The sequence below is a fragment of the Pelophylax lessonae genome, assembly GCF_965119305.1.
Source record: "Pelophylax lessonae genome assembly, chromosome: 5".
In the NCBI taxonomy this organism is placed as follows: Eukaryota; Metazoa; Chordata; class Amphibia; order Anura; family Ranidae; genus Pelophylax; species Pelophylax lessonae.
In genome coordinates this window covers 216,179,649-216,196,400 of record NC_138772.1, presented here as the reverse complement: position 1 = coordinate 216,196,400, position 16,752 = coordinate 216,179,649, and the positions used below count along the sequence as shown (strand labels likewise).

The window sequence follows — 16,752 nt, the reverse complement described above, 5'->3', positions numbered from 1 at the left end:
AGTATAATATATACGTTTTACTATTTTAATAAATGTCATTAGTGGTAATGCACTAGGTCAGTGCGCCCCTCTCTTTGTTGTTGTCTTCTATTCAATCAAGTGTCAGATTTCCCCTTTCCCTGTTAAGGCACATTCTACGCAGACGCTTAGTGCCTTCTTGGGCTGCCGTCATCAGGCGTCAGTGATGCAGGTTTGCAAGTCGCCCACCTGGGCGTCTGTGCACAATTTCACAAAGTTTTACAAAGTAGATGTGCTGGCATCTGCGGATGCTGCTTTTGGCCACAAGGTTTTGCAGGCTGCTGCTTGAGAGGACTAGTCCTCTTTCAGGGTGTAAATTTCAGGTGAGCTCCAGTTGTTCCTGGTTGAGCTCCATGTTACCTGGTTGGCTAGGTTTAGCTTTTGGGAATTTTTTCTGCTGTGTGTTTCCCACCCCTCATGTTTAACACTGCTTTGGGATGTCCCAATAGTCAAGAAGATTCTGGAGCTGTGTCTGTCAATGAATGAAAGAGAAAATTGGATTTTTGTCCTACCGTAACTTTTTTTTCTCTGATGTTCATTGATGGACACAGCACCCACCCCTCTATTGTTATGGTTATATTTTCTTCTGACACTGCTTGCAACAAAACTGAGTGCCTATAGCAGGAAGTAGGAGTATATCCCCTGGGACTGCCCCATAAGGGTGGTAAAGGTTTTTTTCCTGCCTAGTGTCCTACTCCTGTAGGAGGCAGCATAACCCAATGGTCAAGAAGATTCTGGAGCTGTGTCCGTCAATGAACATCACAGAGAAAATAATTTTACGGTAAGACAAAAATTCAATTTTTGCTTGCATATTGAAAGGAAAGTGTGCGCCATGATTGACTGGTCCATGGTATGTTCATTTTATCTTGTGTTATTTCTTTACATGGGGCACTATTCTTAGGTTAAGGATTACTAAATGCAGATATTCACAAGCTGTTAATTGAGTTTTTCCGACTGCTTCTGCTTATATCTCTTACCGTTCAGTGCACATTCTTTATGTCATGTAGGAGGAATGACATGCCAGACTGGGTAATGTCCAATACAAATCACCTGTCAAAGCTGTCTTTCAGACACCTTTTGTCGGAGTGAAAGTGGTACATAGTTTCATGTTCAAACAAATGCGTGCATGGTGTCCTGGCCACCACAAAAGCATTTTTTTTTTCTAATACATTGTTTATTAACCTGCCTTAACTTTACATTCTCCTGTTCAACATGCAGTTATATTATTGCGTTCTATTCCCATACAGTTTGACAACTAAAATAGCTAGACATTATTTACCTTAATACAAAGATATGAGTGAGAACTTAAAATATTCTACATATACCCAATATAAAATGATACAATATATCTGTAAATGTATTATTTGTGCATATATAGTTATAAGTCAGTAATTATATTATTTTCTCTTGATTGTAATTTGTTTTTGCATTGCAGTTGGTTACAGCATATAGAACCGTTCAGAGGGACAAAGATAAACTTCAGGTAGGAAATTCATTATGTCCTTGTGTGTTTGAATTTTTCTTATATTTCTGCTACCCCCACTGGCAGTAATATGCAGCACTTTCATATTTGATTGCTGAAAGGGAATGATTCCTCAGACATTTGAGTGGAGGGCAGATGGGAGCAGGGCTGGACCGACCATGGGTCCATTGGACCCAGACAGCACTTTGAGAGGGGCCGCAAATTGATGCCCAATATTTTTTTCCAGTAGTTTTGTGTGCTGTCAGTTTGCAGCGCTTTACGGGCAGCATTTTTCCATCTCATACTGCCGCCCATAGTGAAAACCGATGAGTATGAGGAGGCGGAGAATCTCCTCATGGGAACGTCCCTCACGTGATTGTGGTGTGCGTAATGACGTCAGACATCAGAGCACCACATCTCACTCAGGGCAGGCTGGATCTTCTAGGGTGGATTGACAGGAGGACTGAGGACAGACAGTGGGTGTTTGGTGGACCAGTCCGGTGGCGAGTTATGGAAAAAGATAACAATATATATAATATTATCTAAATTTTAAATGTTATTGTTTTTTTGTTTGTTTTTTTGGCCCTATACCCCACAAAACAGCCCCTTAACCCCCGACCTACAAAGCAGCCCCTTAATCCCCCACCCCCCACACACAATGCAGTCCCTTAAAAATTTTGCATATAGACAAGGTGGTGTTGCATGTAAATCTGACTTCCTGATAAATTTAATTTTAGTTTTGTCATGATATAAATTAATAAATGTGGGGACAAGATTTGCGGGAGGAGCCTGGCAATGGCGCCTGATCTGAGTCAGGGCTGGGCACATCAGGGAATTATCTCCTCACCACAGAGAAGCATGTAAATGCTTCCTTGCCTTCCTGTGGGTGTAGAGAGCTCTCTGCTCTGGACTGCTGGAGGTAGCTGCTCGAGGTGGACAGGCTTGGACAGTGATTGGCGAGATGATGGAAGCACCCGAGCCGTATCTGGGGTGCACGCCAAGTTGGGCTGGAGATAGAGCCGCAAAACGGACGACCGGAGCAAAAGCAGAACCGAGTGGACCTGCAGTGCCTCCGCAGTGTCTCTGACGGAGTTGGGAAATCCGGCGGAGTTTGGCTGATTTAGGCTACACTCAGTAAGCCCAGAAAGAACTGTACAAGGTGTGTAGCAACGGTACTCAGAGGAGCCTGGAGGCGTCCAAGCAGCTCGGTCGCACATTGTAGAGGATTGGAAGAACCCGGCAGTGTCCGACAGCCCGAGGACCAGAGGAGCTGTGGAGCTGTTTGAGAAGTGGCAGCAGGGGAAAAGGACCAGCTCCAGCATAACCAAAGCAGGCAAAAAAGTGGCCGTTGAGAGCTCTTAAGACCATAAGCAATAATTTTGGGTGGCATATGGACATAAGAGAACATTAAAAACTAAAGTGCTAAAAGCAGAAGAAAAAGGGAAGAGAAGGGAAAAGGAAAAAGAGAAGAAAATACTACTCCCAGTCTACCCATAGTCTCATTAAGAGGGGTCAGTTATACCTCATTCTGGAACTTTTTGAACTCTTCGTTTTTTTTTTTTTTTTTTTTTTCTGGCCTCTGTGTTTGGGTACTATCCCTTTGAAGATGTGAACTATAGAATTGCTGAATTGGGAAACTATCTTATTACTTACGCTTCTACCTGATACAGTATAAACAACAACAAATAGTGAGATGTGGTACAGACACCCTTTTAAGGAGACAAGACAAAGCAGAAATGCAAGTGATATAACCAGAACAAAAGCTGGGGTCACTAGCAGTATATTGGTGTAAGAAAAGGGATAGTGGAGAAGGCTACAAGATGAGGAGTAAATCTGGAAGAGGGGGAGGAACAGCAAAATCACCTAGAATCAGCACTAGCCCAGGGACTATAAAGAAAGGTATGACACAAGAGGAGAAAGTAGAAAGATTGGTACCAGAAAGCCAATGGGGGGCTAGAGGGAAACAAACAATAGGAAGCAACAAGAATGCACAGGAACAGATTTAAGTAGAGAAAAATACTCCCAATCAATCCAAAACAGATTTAGATATGGAAAGTGACTCCGAAGCCCACTTGCCCACAAAATCTGAAATGGCGAGCATGTTTGCCAAATTAGAACTTTTCTTAAAAACAGACATGGCAGTGCTACACAGCGATTTTAAATCGGCTATTAACAAGAGTAGAGGATACAGAATAGAGGCTGGACATTCACACGCAGGGGATGAAGGAACTAAGAGAAGAAATAAATAGCTTACAAATTGTACAAAGGATCATGGAGTATGAAATAGAAGATCAGGAAAATCCAGATAGAAGAAAAAAATGTGAATTGGAGTCCTACCAGAGACAGAAGAAAAAAAATGTGAATTAGAGTCCTACCAGAGACAGAACAAGAAAAGGATTTAGCAGAGATGAGTAAAATATTTAACCCACTCTTAGGCTGGTCATTAACAGAAATCTTAAAAATAGAGTACGTAGGGTCAGGAGACCCCCCAAATATAGCAAAGGATATTCCAAGAGATATAATAGGAAGATTCCATATTATGAAGAAGCACAAATAAGGGGAAAAGTAGCACCATTAAAATCCGAAGAAGCAAATTTAGAGATTTTTGCTGATCTTTCCTGTAGAACACTGATTTGAAGAAGAACTTTGAAACCACTCTTGGACCAAATGCAAGAAAATAATAATCAGAACAACTGGGGATTTCCAGCATGTTTAGTGGGCCGAAAAAATGGACGTGTAGCAAAATTAAGACATCCAGAGGAATTACAAGTTTCTGTAAGGAACTGGAGTTTCTGATGATAGAATTATATGGATGGTCAAAGAAAAAGAAAGCAGGCCCACTATCGGAGGAGGAACAATGGCAATTAGTTCCAAAGACGAACAAAATATGAAACTAAAGAAGAGAATAGACAAAGGACTTCAACATTAGGATATATCATTTTTGAGGAGGCGGGGAAGGGGAAAGGAATATAGTAATAGAATAGGTGGGGTCCCTGGAATTCCTGGCTGACTTGGAGCTGTCTTAACTCGCTGGGGGAGGGAGGACAGCCCACACAAGCTTAGGAGCAGAGGGGTAGAGAAGATCCATCTACCTAATGACCAAGGAAAGGTCAAAACCCCCACACTTCCTAAATAGTAGCAGCGGGGAAGGTAGGGGGGTAAGGACGTGGAGATGGGGTAGGAGAAGGGGTGGAAGGGGGATAGGGTTTGCCACAGTCATAAGAATTGTTGCGTTAGTAGTATTCTCTCTCTCTCTTTCCATTCTGGCTACCTGTACTCTAAAGATTTGAGATCATCTGAGCCCGGGGGCACAATTGGAAAAGAAAGAAGACAAAGAGATGCGGGTGGGATTGCGAGGGAGAGAGAGATTATGATGTCAATAAATATTCTTACATATAACATGCGAGGATTAAATACCCAGGTAAAGAGACACAAGGTCCTTAAAGAATTTAAAAAATATCCTGCTAGTATTATCATCTTACAGGAAACACATAACACATGACACAAATGCTAGACTGTACTCAAAAGCCTATCCAAATTGGTACTATTGAGAGTCTACAACTAAATGAGCCAAAGGTGTAACAATAGGACTAGCAAAAGAGGTACCGTATTTTTCGGACTATAAGGCGCACTGAAAATCCTAAAATTTGATCAAAAACTGGCAGTGCGCCTTATAATCCGGTGCGCCTTATATATGGAAAATAGTTTGAAAATTTACCGTTAACTGGATGGTTTGACCAAAGGGGTGCAACCACTGGACATAAGTGTCAATCGTTCCTTCAAGTCGAAACTGCGAATCACGTGGGAAAACTGGATGATGGAAGGAGAGCACTCCTTCACGAAGACCGGGAGGCAACGCCGGGCCAGTAATGCCACTGTGTGCCAGTGGATCGTGGATACCTGGCATAAAGTATCCGCCAGAACTGTCATCCGAGGGTTTACGATGAGCACCTGCCAGTAAACCTCGCGCGGATCAACATTCCAAAAAAAAAAAGTGCGCCTTATAATCCGGTGCGCCTTATATATGAAAATAGTTTGAAAATTTACCGTTCAATGATACTGCGCCTTATAATCCGGTGCGCCTTATAGTCGTGAAAATACGGTACATTTTTTTCTTCAAGAGAGAGTAGTAGATTTAGAAGGATGATATTTATTCCTAAGGGAAAAGCTACAGGAGAAGGAGTGCACCTTGGCAAACATATACTGTCCAAACAAAAATCCAATCGGTTATTTAAAAAAAGCAGTAGAGAAGGTAATGGACTTCAAAAAAGGTATAGTGATCTTGGCAGGAGATTTCAATTTTTGTATGAACCCCCAAATGGATAGTACATAACACGCACTGGGGAAGAATTGTCACCAACTTAGAAAAGTGAAGAAAAGATTATTTCAAGCACAGCTGGTAGACGCTTGGAGGGTACAGCATCCAGGCAATAAAGATTATACATTCTATTCACCATTGCATGGGGCGTACTCTACACTGGATTATATTATGGTAGATCACAGACTGTTGGAATTGGTAATTGAAACATCAGTCAGAAAAATATCTGTATCAGACCATGCTCCAGTCATAATAAAAATAAAGCTATTGGAAACCCAGAATAGGTAAGTAACTGGAAGTTAAACAAAGAACTGATACAAGAAAGAGAAGTAGAAAATAAAGTAAAGGAAGAATTCCAACAATACTTTATGCTTAATGAAACATCAGAGACATCGGAAGCCACAATATGGGAGGCACATATAAGGGGTATCCTGTTCTGTATAGGAGCTAGAAAGAAAAGGGAAAGGATGACCAACATTAAAACACTAATCACAGAATAACCGGAGTTAGAACAAACACACAAAAAAATACCAGAGGTAGGGAAACAGGCCTTGGTCCTAAAAATGGAAGAATTAAAAGAGCTAATGTAACAAGAAAAGTATTTAAAAGGGCTAAAGATAGATATAAATGGGGAAATAAACCCTGAAAATATCTTGCAAGAGTTTTAAAAAAAATAAGAAAGTAATGAATTTTATGGGGAAAATTAAAAACAAAAAGCGGTAGGTGGTCCATTTATCAACAAAAATTGCAGAAGTGTTTCAAAACTATTATAGTTCTCTATACTCCATAAGATTAAAAGGCTCCCAGGAGAAATGAGATAATAAGAACAAAAAAAAAATACAAGAATATATTGGAGAGGCAAACCTACCTAAAGTATCATTGGAAAAGTTGCAAATATTAGAAGATCAAATAACGAAAAAAGAATTTGAATTAGTGATAAAAAATATAGCACAGAAAAGAGCTCAGGTCCATATGGGTTCATGGCTCGTTATTCTAAAATCTTTAAAGAACAGTTAGTACCTAAATTTTGCTCCTATGTAAATAGCTTGAGCGAAGGAAAAGAGCTGAGGAAAAAGTCATTACAAGCCCATATTGCAGTAATACCTTAAGAAGGGAAAGATGCAACTGTGTGTTCTAGCTACAAGCCCATAGCATTATTAAATGTAGATACAAAACTACTGTATATGCTGGAATATTGGTCAAAAAGTGGTAATGCCGGAATGAATTCATGTAGATCAGACAGGATTCATACTGGGAAGAGAAGAGAAATATAATGGAGTAAAATCCCTGCTTATAATGCATCGGGTGGAAAGAGGTGGATCCCCAGTACTATTCCTGTCAATAGATGCTGAAAAAGCATTTGACAGGGTAGACTGGGGATTTATGTTGAATACAATAAAATAAATGGGGATAAGCCCAAAAATGTTTCATTGGATCGAGGCACTATATGATCAGCCAACTGCACGGGTAAAAGCAAACAGAATTCTGTCTGATCCATTTGAGATGCATAATGGAACGAGACAGGGATGCCTGCTTTCCCCACTCCTTTTTCATGTTTTCACTGGAACCATTATTGGCTACCATAAGGAACAGCGTGGATGGTAGAGGGGGTAAAGATAGGAGAAGTAGAACATAAAGTAGCGGCATACGCCTGATATGTTGTTTTTTTTATATCGAATCCAATAATTACACTACCAAACCTAATAAAAGAAATGAAAAGATATGGTAGTCTTTAAAACTTAAAAATTAGTCTAGTGAAATCTGAAATCCTAAATATAAATAAAAAATAAGTGTTAGCACTACAAAACAAATTTACATTTAGTTGGGGGAAAAAAGGATTAATATATCTTGGGATAATACCCTCAAACAATATATACTAAGCAAATTATATACCATTATTAAATGAAATTAAAGAAGATATGAAAAAAATAACAATGAATCCACTTTCATGGTTGGGGCAAATTAATTTGGTAAAAATGGTAATATTTACAAAAATCTTATATGCGTTTTCAGATGCTACTATTAGCTATTCCACAGACATACTTTAAAACATTAAATACAATAACTAAAGTTATATGGCAGAATAAGAAACCGAGAATACAGCTCTCAATCTTAACGAAAAGCAAAGCAGGGGGGGGGGGGGGTAGTGGTACAGGATTTTAAAAAGTATTATAATGCCACTGTGCTAGCAATAATGGTAGAGTGGACTAAAATAAACCGTAATAAAGCATGGGTGGAAATTGAAAATATGAGTAAAACACGGTTAAGAGACCCTATTTGGATTCTGCATAAATATAAAAAAATGGATGTAAATTCCCACGATTTGACCACAAATGTGTTCAGGATTTGGGACTCTGTGTACAGACCACAGGGGTGGGATTATAATTTACCATTAATTTCACTTACAGGGACAAAGTTATTTTTTATTGGGTAACGAGAGACAATTTGGTAAACGGATAGTGGACAAAAATGCACAATTAAAAGATATAATGGAAAAGGGTAAACTAATACCATATTATGATTTAAAACACAAAAAGGGATTTAATAAATTTGTATGAATGGCAGTATTTACAGCTAAGACACTTTGTAACAACTTTAACTCAGCCTATTAGGACAGAAAAGGAACTCTTTCCATTTGAGCGACTATGTAACCCACAGCCGAACTTAAAACATTGCATGTCTTAGATATATAAAATACTTACGGAGATAGCAAAGCTAAGAATACCGCCATACGTTGAAAAGTGGGAAAGAGGTGGGAACACGGTTAGAGGTACAACATTTAAGTAAAATATTGAGAGCTGTTCATGAGATAGCAGTAGATATAAATACGATAGAGATGAATTACAAAAGCTTGACTAGATGGTACATAACCCCTTTAAGAGACAACAAATATCAACCTGAAAAATACCAGCTATGTTGAAGAAGGTGCAAGCAAAGGGGTACAATGGGGCATATGTGGTGGGTGTGCCCAAAGATAAAGGAATTTTATCTTTGGGCACACCCACCACATATGCCCCATTGTACCCCTTTGCTTGGGTATGCTTATTTCGTAAGATAAATAACTCAATAGGACAGTATAAGAAAACGATAGTGCCATACACGATAAACGCCACAAAGGGCGCAATACCAAGAAAATGGCGAGAGACCGCCCTACAATAAAAGAATGGTTTAAAAGAATTGAGTATATACAGTATCTCACAAAAGTCAGTACACCCCCTTACATTTTTTTTTTATCTTTTCATGTGACAACACTGAAGGAATTACACTTTGCTACAATGTAAAGTAGTGAGAGTACAGCTTGTATACCATTGTAAATTTGCTGTCCCCTCTAAAAAACTCAACACATAGCCATTATTGTCTTAACTGCTGGCAACAAAAAGGACTACACCCCTAAGTGAAAATGTCCAAATTGGGCCTAAAGTGTCAATATTTTGTGTGGCCACCATTATTTTTCCAGTACTGTTCTCACCCTCTTGAACATTGAGCTCACCAGAGCTTTACAGGTTTCCAATGGAGTCCTCTTCCACTCTCCATGACGACATCAGGGAGCTGGTGGATGTTAGAGACCTTGCGCTCCTCTACCTTTCGTTTAAGGATTCCCTCACAGATGCTCAAAAGGGTTTAAGTCTGGACACAATGCATTCCATGCATTTGGATAAAAAAATCCATCTGTGTGCAGCAACTGCCCCAGCAGCCCCTAATACTTTCCTGAGCCCATCTTTATCCAACGATGTTGCAGGAGTGTCTAAGCTGCCTGGGACTCCCCTCCTCATTGGCTGAGACAGCAGAGTGAAGCGTTTGGCTCCCACTGCTGTCAATCAAAATCATTCAGCCAATCAAGAGAGAGAGGGAGCAGGCCTGGGTCACAGCTCCATGTCTGAATGGACAGAGGGAGCTGTGACTCGGCTCGTGTGCCCCCACAGCAAGTTTCTTTCTCTGTCAGGATTGTCCTTTTTTTTATTTATTTTTTTTTATTTTATGTAAATAAGTGTTTTCACCCAAATAGTAAACACACACAAATTCCCAAAAAAATAAACACTTTTTTTTTATCTTGCGTAGATATATTCCCCTTTCCACACTCACAAAGTTGTCTTCCTTGTTGCTTCAGCTCTGTGAGGCGTATGTCTGGATTGGTGGCTTTTTCCTGTAAAGAACCCTTTCTGGCCTTACACACTGGCAAGATGGTAAAAAGTTCAAGAGCCTCTTCTTTTTTTTTTCTAAAGGTGGTTTTAGCCTTTTACCTTTACCAGGACATAGTGCTTCTGTCCTCTTTTTGCGTGGCACCAGTACATCTGAAGGGTTATTTCCATTTATTATGCAGGCGTAGTATGAGCTTTGTGTTTCTACCTTGCAGCCACTGTCTTTGTTAGAAAGAATGATTTATCTCTGTCTTTCTGCTGTTGGTTTTTTTCAAGTCATCTTCCAGGGCAACATCTGAGAGATGGGTCTCCTCCTACCTAAAACAGGAAACACAGCATCCACCATTTTAAAAGGCCGTCACATACCTTAGTCCCTCAGTTCTTGTGTTACCTCAGGACCAACAGGAGCTACAAGCAGTTTATTTTCTTCTAGGCTATGTGTTAGTTGCAATGGCCTCCCTTTCTCACTGCCTGCACAAGCCTTTAGGGAGGTTAGGCAGCTTCAGGACAGGGGCAACTAGAGGACCCCCCTCGGGGTTACTCCCTCCTATTTTGCCCGAGGTTTCCCTCCCACTGGGGGGTAAGCAACTGTCCCCCCATCTGCAAGCATTGAATCGATAGCACCCTGAGTGTGTCTCACTCATTGCGGCAGGGCCAGGAGGCAGAGGGGCACTTGGTCTTTTCCCCCCCCAGGCACTGGTTCCTTCTTGCTGTGATCTGGAGCACATGGTGGACCAAGATGGCAGTGCCTTGCTGGTGGGAGGTGGTGACGTCATCTCTTCTGACTGGCGCAATCTTGTTAGAGGTAGGAGCGGATGTGTGGTACACCACACTTCTGTTTGCGCCACTTGCAAGGGCAGCGAATGACATCCCTTCCTGTTTCGCCAAGGCCACGTTTTTTGGAGCCTGGAACATGCAACCTTAATCTTACGGAGCCAGACACCTTCTGCAGCAGGGAGGACAGAGCACACTATCAGCAGGTATGTGCCCATCCATACTACTGATGGGGCAGTTGGGGATGGGGCAGGAGCAGGGGCAGGAAAGCTTTCAAGGAACATGTGTTGGATGTTTGCTTGAAGCTGACCATGTTGGATGCTGCCTGCGAGCCAGGGCTGCTCCAAGGTAAGCCAGAGCACGCTGAGGCCATCTCTGTACTTACCAAACCCCTATGCACATAATGCTAAATAGTGCTAGCAGTGATTTTGGCTAGGACCAGCAGCGTGCATTCCCTCCCTAAGTATGTGCTTCCTATGAGGGCAGATGGCAGCCATCTGGGCCAAAAATCTTTGCCAAAAGTGCATAAGCAAACCTGTGGCAAAAGAATCCCTGTGAGTCCTAAAAGGATGCCACCGCATCCCTTAATCCAGGACACATATTAATTACACAGGTTCTGAGGCTAATATAAGGCACATAAGGCACGAAGCGAGTTTAATTACCACCTTAATCAGCCACAGAACCTGTGTAATTAATGTGTGTCCTGTTTTAAAGGAATGAGGTGGCAGCCCTAATTAGGCCATGGTCAGGGAGAAGTGGAAGCTGTACCTATCATGGGTTACTAGTATCCACTATACACACCACTTGGTGCGCTCACCTTCACACTTTTTACCTGAAGTCCCCCAGTACTTCCCCTGGATAGATATATAATGCAATGGTAGCCTCAGAGCAAGTTTTTACCTAGTGATATGAAGAAAAGAGACACTCGCACCAGGGGAAAAATTGGTGAATGTGTGATTCTGACAAACCAAAAAAATTGACAGTGGACTGCTGCTGCTACAACCCACAGTGGTATAAGATGAAAGAGAGTGTAATATAAATAAAATATTACTAGCAGCGCAATACCTTAATTAAGTAAAAATTATGCCTTTAAACCCCAATAGTGAGGTAATGCGTGGTATAACTGATGTGCGTAACAAATCTAAAATGGCATATGATTATACTGTGAGTAAATCAACTACAAAACATACAATAAGAAGAGATCCATAACAGTAGATCCTATATAAACTTAGATTGCATCCATTATAACCATGATAATCATATGAAAATATTATAAAAATTCCATCATGTGTGTTATATGTGCCCAAAAAACAAATGTATCAATATACTTAATCACAAATAACAATAAAAAGTGCAAAAGTGCCAATGAAAGTGCATATAGTGTCCTTATGCAATGTGGTCTTTTAAATATTCAGTGTCCAAAAAGAAAGTTGATATGAGTATGTTGCTACTAATGTAGCGCAGAGAAAGTCTCTTCCAAATAATTCCTCTGGAGTGCAGTGCAAAGCAATGGTGGTGTCACCCTCCGTGCTCATGGGATATAGTAAAATTGCGCACTCACCGGAAGATGTTGACCCCCAATATCATACGGCAAGGGGAGTCAAAGAAGGTTTTAGGACACAAGTATCCAGATGGATGTCCCCTCCGTCCGTGCCGGGTGGTCCTGGATGGTCCTAGTGGTGGGTGTGTAGGGGTACAAAAATAGGACTCCTCATAGTGTAATTTTTAAAATTGCCAAAGTTTATTAAAAAATATTAAACACAGAATAAAATGTAGGTGGTATAGTAGAGATTGTGCAATGGAAACCGCTCGGGGCACACCATTCAGAAAATGGAAGCCGGCTCTCACTGCTGAACATGCAGCCCGTCGCTGCACGGAGCCTTCTGGTGTGTGGAAGCAGCTTCCGAAGACGTCATACTTGATAATGAAACACGTCAAGTTGAGACGCACGTAGCCTCGTTTTGGTACGTGCCTTGGACCGCAAGCTGTTGTTTGTTAGCCCTTGCTTTAAGTAGCTATTTGGACACATCAGGAGTTGCAGTGATAATTATGGTCTAGATATCATGGAATTCTACTATACTGTTTTATGCTCCAGTCTCTATATAGTCTTTACAGTAGTTCACTCCGATTCAGGTATGGTTGATCTCTTCGCTATTTTCAGGCCCAACCAGGGATGGAAAGCTGCCTCTCCATGCATACAGTGCCTGATTAGTTGCTCTTTGGATGGTGCCTGGGGGGTCCCGGGGGCCAATGACAGCAAACCAAGTGGCATCATAGCTATGTTTTTTTTGTGGCCATTTTTTAGGGTGGCATTCTGATCACCACTGTAGGGGGGTTTTTGGTCCCTATTGTCTCCAGTGCGTGAAGCATTATTCCAATGGCCCACAGACTAATCAATTTCGGTATGATTCCTAAAACTGATTTAATTAGGGGTTCCCTGCTACTCTTCATAGTTATAGGTAGAACTTCTCCATGGAGTCATTGGTCATTTACCAAATCTTTGACATTCTATGGACAGAGGAAGGGGTTCGCCTCAATAGCCCCACAGAGCTGGCAGTTAGATCAGACCAGCATCTCTTACATCTATCAGTCTCAACCTGGTACCCCCCAAGGGGAACACAGCCCATTCTACTAGGGCCTGACCATCTTTATATGTGGAGAAAGCAGGAGTTATGCCAGACAAGATCTGTCAGGTGGCAACCTGGTCGAGCTTCAGTACCCTTAGAAAATATTACATTTCCTAATATTATTTCCTAATATTAGATTTGCTGTCCAGCCAAGACCAATCCTTCAGTAGGAAGGTCCTTCAGGCTGTAACCCCCCCCCTCCAGTAGTGTTACTTACTAAATCCTCTCAGATGCTGCCCTGGAAGATCACTTGAGAAAAACAGAGTTAGGTACCTGGTAACTCCTTTTCTAGGAAGTCTTCCAGGGCAGCACTCGTATCCATCCCTATTTTTTTAGGCGGAAGTTTTATGGAAGGATAGTGTGTGTTTGCCTGTTGTTCTTCCCGTACTTGTGTATCACTGAGGTATGTGAAGGCCTTTTAAAATGGTGGATGATGTGTTTCTTGTTTTAGGTGGGAGGAGACCTATCTCTTAGATGCTGCCCTGGTAGACTTCCTAGAAAAGGAGTTACCAGGTACCTGTTTTTTTTTGGGGGGGGGGGTTCATTGGGGGACACAGGTCTCACCTTTTCTGTATTATCTTGTTTTCTTCACTGCTTTGTGACAAAGCTGAGAAATGTTAGAAGTGGGAGGGTTATGACAGACAGACAATGTCCAACTCCTCCTGTTGGTGGGATGTAAAACCCAAATGTCTCCTGAATCCTGTCTGTCATTGAACTCCAAGAATGGTATAGCAAGTACATTTTTTTAGGTCATGCAACTTGTTATAAAAGGGACTTTTAAAGTAATTGATACAATACTAGTCAATGGAAAAATTAGTGACACAAACACTGCCATAAATTGAATATCTTTCAATGATGTGCTCATAGAAATGTGAATGTGTTTCTCGTAAAAAAAAAAAAAAAAAAACTGATGTCAAAATGAATTATTTTTTTTTATAGTCCATTTTGAGCCAGAGCCAGGATAAAGCACTAAGGAGAATTGGAGAGCTGCGAGAGGTAAGCACCAAACCTCTAATCCTTCAAACTATATCTACAGAAGATCAGTTACAGTTGGACTCCTAACTCAAAAGATGTAGGTTGCTAACAGGTTCCTCGTTTATCATGTATTTATTTGTTGTGACAACATTTTGACAGAGTTTCTCCTGGCTGTTAAAACGGGTATCTAAATTTTACATGTGACTGGTGGCAATTTTGATAAATATAAAATGCACTTAAAGTTTATTGGGGTAAATAGTGGGGTAAATACTATTCAGCTATGCTGGAGTAGACACCATACGACGGCTGATTGTACCTTTTGAAATCGTGTTACTGTCAGTGCTGTCACAGCCTTCTGAAGTTTCGAACACAGACTTTCTGGAGCACTCAACCTCCTGGCTGTCTATAGCCAGTTTGAGGATTAGGATTTGACACACCTGAAAATGTTGGGTGCCTATAAGGTTTTATTTGCTTACAAGCATGGAATAATTTAAAAGCAGTGATGCAAGTACAGTATGTACTTATTTAGCCTTACTGAAAACAGGGTTTAATATAACAATTAAATTTTGGCAATCTTTAAATCCTACGCCATGTGGCATAGTCTTTTCAGTATCTAACATTAAAAAAAATTACTATGTTTCATTAAACTAAAGCTTTTAATAAATTGTCTATTGTGCAGAATGGTGTAGTTTTTATCATGTTGCTTGGGGCACCATATTTAAAGGTGTCTTCATGGTAGACAGCTGTCTTTTTATGAGTACAATATTGTTATATGACTTTGCAGTAGAGTGTTCCATTACACTGTGCACAATTTTTATGCTATTATGGCTGTTTTTTTTTTTTTTTTTTAATCCTTACATATATCCTTTATATTGCCAGGAGCTCCAAATGGACCAGCAGGCCAAGAAACATCTGCAGGAAGAGTTTGATGCATCTCTGGAGGAAAAAGACCAGCTTATTAGTGTGTTACAGACTCAGGTCAGAACATCACTAAACAAACTAAATGTCATCACCAACAAAAACTGATAAATACCGTATTTTCCGGCGTATAAGACGACCCCCTTAATTTTCAAGTTAAAACATAGGTTTTGGGCTATACTCGCTGTATAAGACTACCCCCCTTCCAAAGCAAGGCAAAACCATTGAAAAACATCAGATTTCTCATAGATCTCCAAGGTACCCTAGTACTGTAATACATGTAATCTCTCATAATATCTCCAAGGTACCCTAAGTATTACCAGTAGATGTAATATCAAGACGCTGGCTGTTTGGGAATCCTGTGCCGGTATACCGTATGTACCGTACCTTCGGCTACATATAGTATACTGCGCTGAGCCAATCACAGTGAGCGATGTATTCTATTATTGAATGCAAAGCCTGCTCGGATTGGCAGAGTCAGAGAGGCGGGCTGATGTTACTCCGCCAATCCGAGCAGGCTTTGCATTCAATAATAGAATACATCGCTCTCCCTGATTTGGCTCAGCGCGGTACACTGTATGTAGCCGAAGCTACAGTACATACGGTATACCGGTACAGGATTCCCACACAGCCAGCGTCTTGAGAGATTACATCTACCGGTAATACTTATACTTAGGTTGCCTTGGAGATATTATACTCGGCGTATAAGACGACCCCCCATTTTTGGGGATTTTTTTGAGGTTCAAAAGTAGTCTTATACGCCAGAAAATACAGTAATTTGATGTGGTTGCTAGCAAATTGATTCAAAAGCTGATTTCTTGTATCTAGTAGTAAAATATTTACACATATTCTCCAGTTCTGTTATTAATTATATCATTAGTTGTCCCTAAACTAAATAAGGGTGTCCCATTATCCAAGGGTGCAGAATCAGTAACTGGGGGACCTTCGATGAAACAAGAATACATTAATTATGGACTACCAAAACACAAACTGCTGTAGTGCAATATCATTATTACAGTATCCAAGAGATTTAGGAAACAATCGGATAATTCCACCTTCCACTGTCCACCAAAGGCTCAGATATATTTTTAGTTGACCTTTAACCTTCCTGGCGCTAACTCCTCTGGTTGGGAAATCAGTGTAAAAATGGTTATTTCTCAAGTATTATTGGGGTAATAGTTTTTAAGGTTGAATTTCTGACCTAAAGCTTGGGATTAACACCAAGAAGTTTACATGATGAACCCAAAAGTTCTCTAATGTGAGCACTTCCGAGTTCCTGGCGGTCAGACTCTGTCTGGTGGCATCCAGGAATAGAAGGTCAACTACTCTCAGTACTGGATTTGCTTGAAAGTAGTGCAGGAGAACAATCCGAAGGCTAATAGAGAGGACCTGTCACTCCACAACCCTATCATATAGGGCAGGGTTGTCAAACTTAATTTCATTTCGGGCTGCATCAGCATTATGTTTGCCCTCAAAGGGCTGGTTATATCTGTAGGATTAGATGTCCAGAGCACCCCATGC

General features: G+C 40.8%; 1 protein-coding gene across 2 annotated transcripts in view; it reads left to right on the top strand.

Moving 5' to 3' along the window:
* GOLGA4 (golgin A4) overlaps positions 1–16,752 on the top strand; it is a 205,438-nt gene that overhangs the window by 59,531 nt on the left and 129,155 nt on the right. For both annotated transcript variants that reach the window (XM_082259202.1, XM_082259201.1), the window contains exons 6-8: positions 1,454–1,501; positions 14,278–14,334; positions 15,193–15,291. In XM_082259202.1, the coding sequence (XP_082115328.1) occupies positions 1,454–1,501; positions 14,278–14,334; positions 15,193–15,291 (204 nt within the window). The remainder of the gene's footprint in view (positions 1–1,453; positions 1,502–14,277; positions 14,335–15,192; positions 15,292–16,752) is intronic.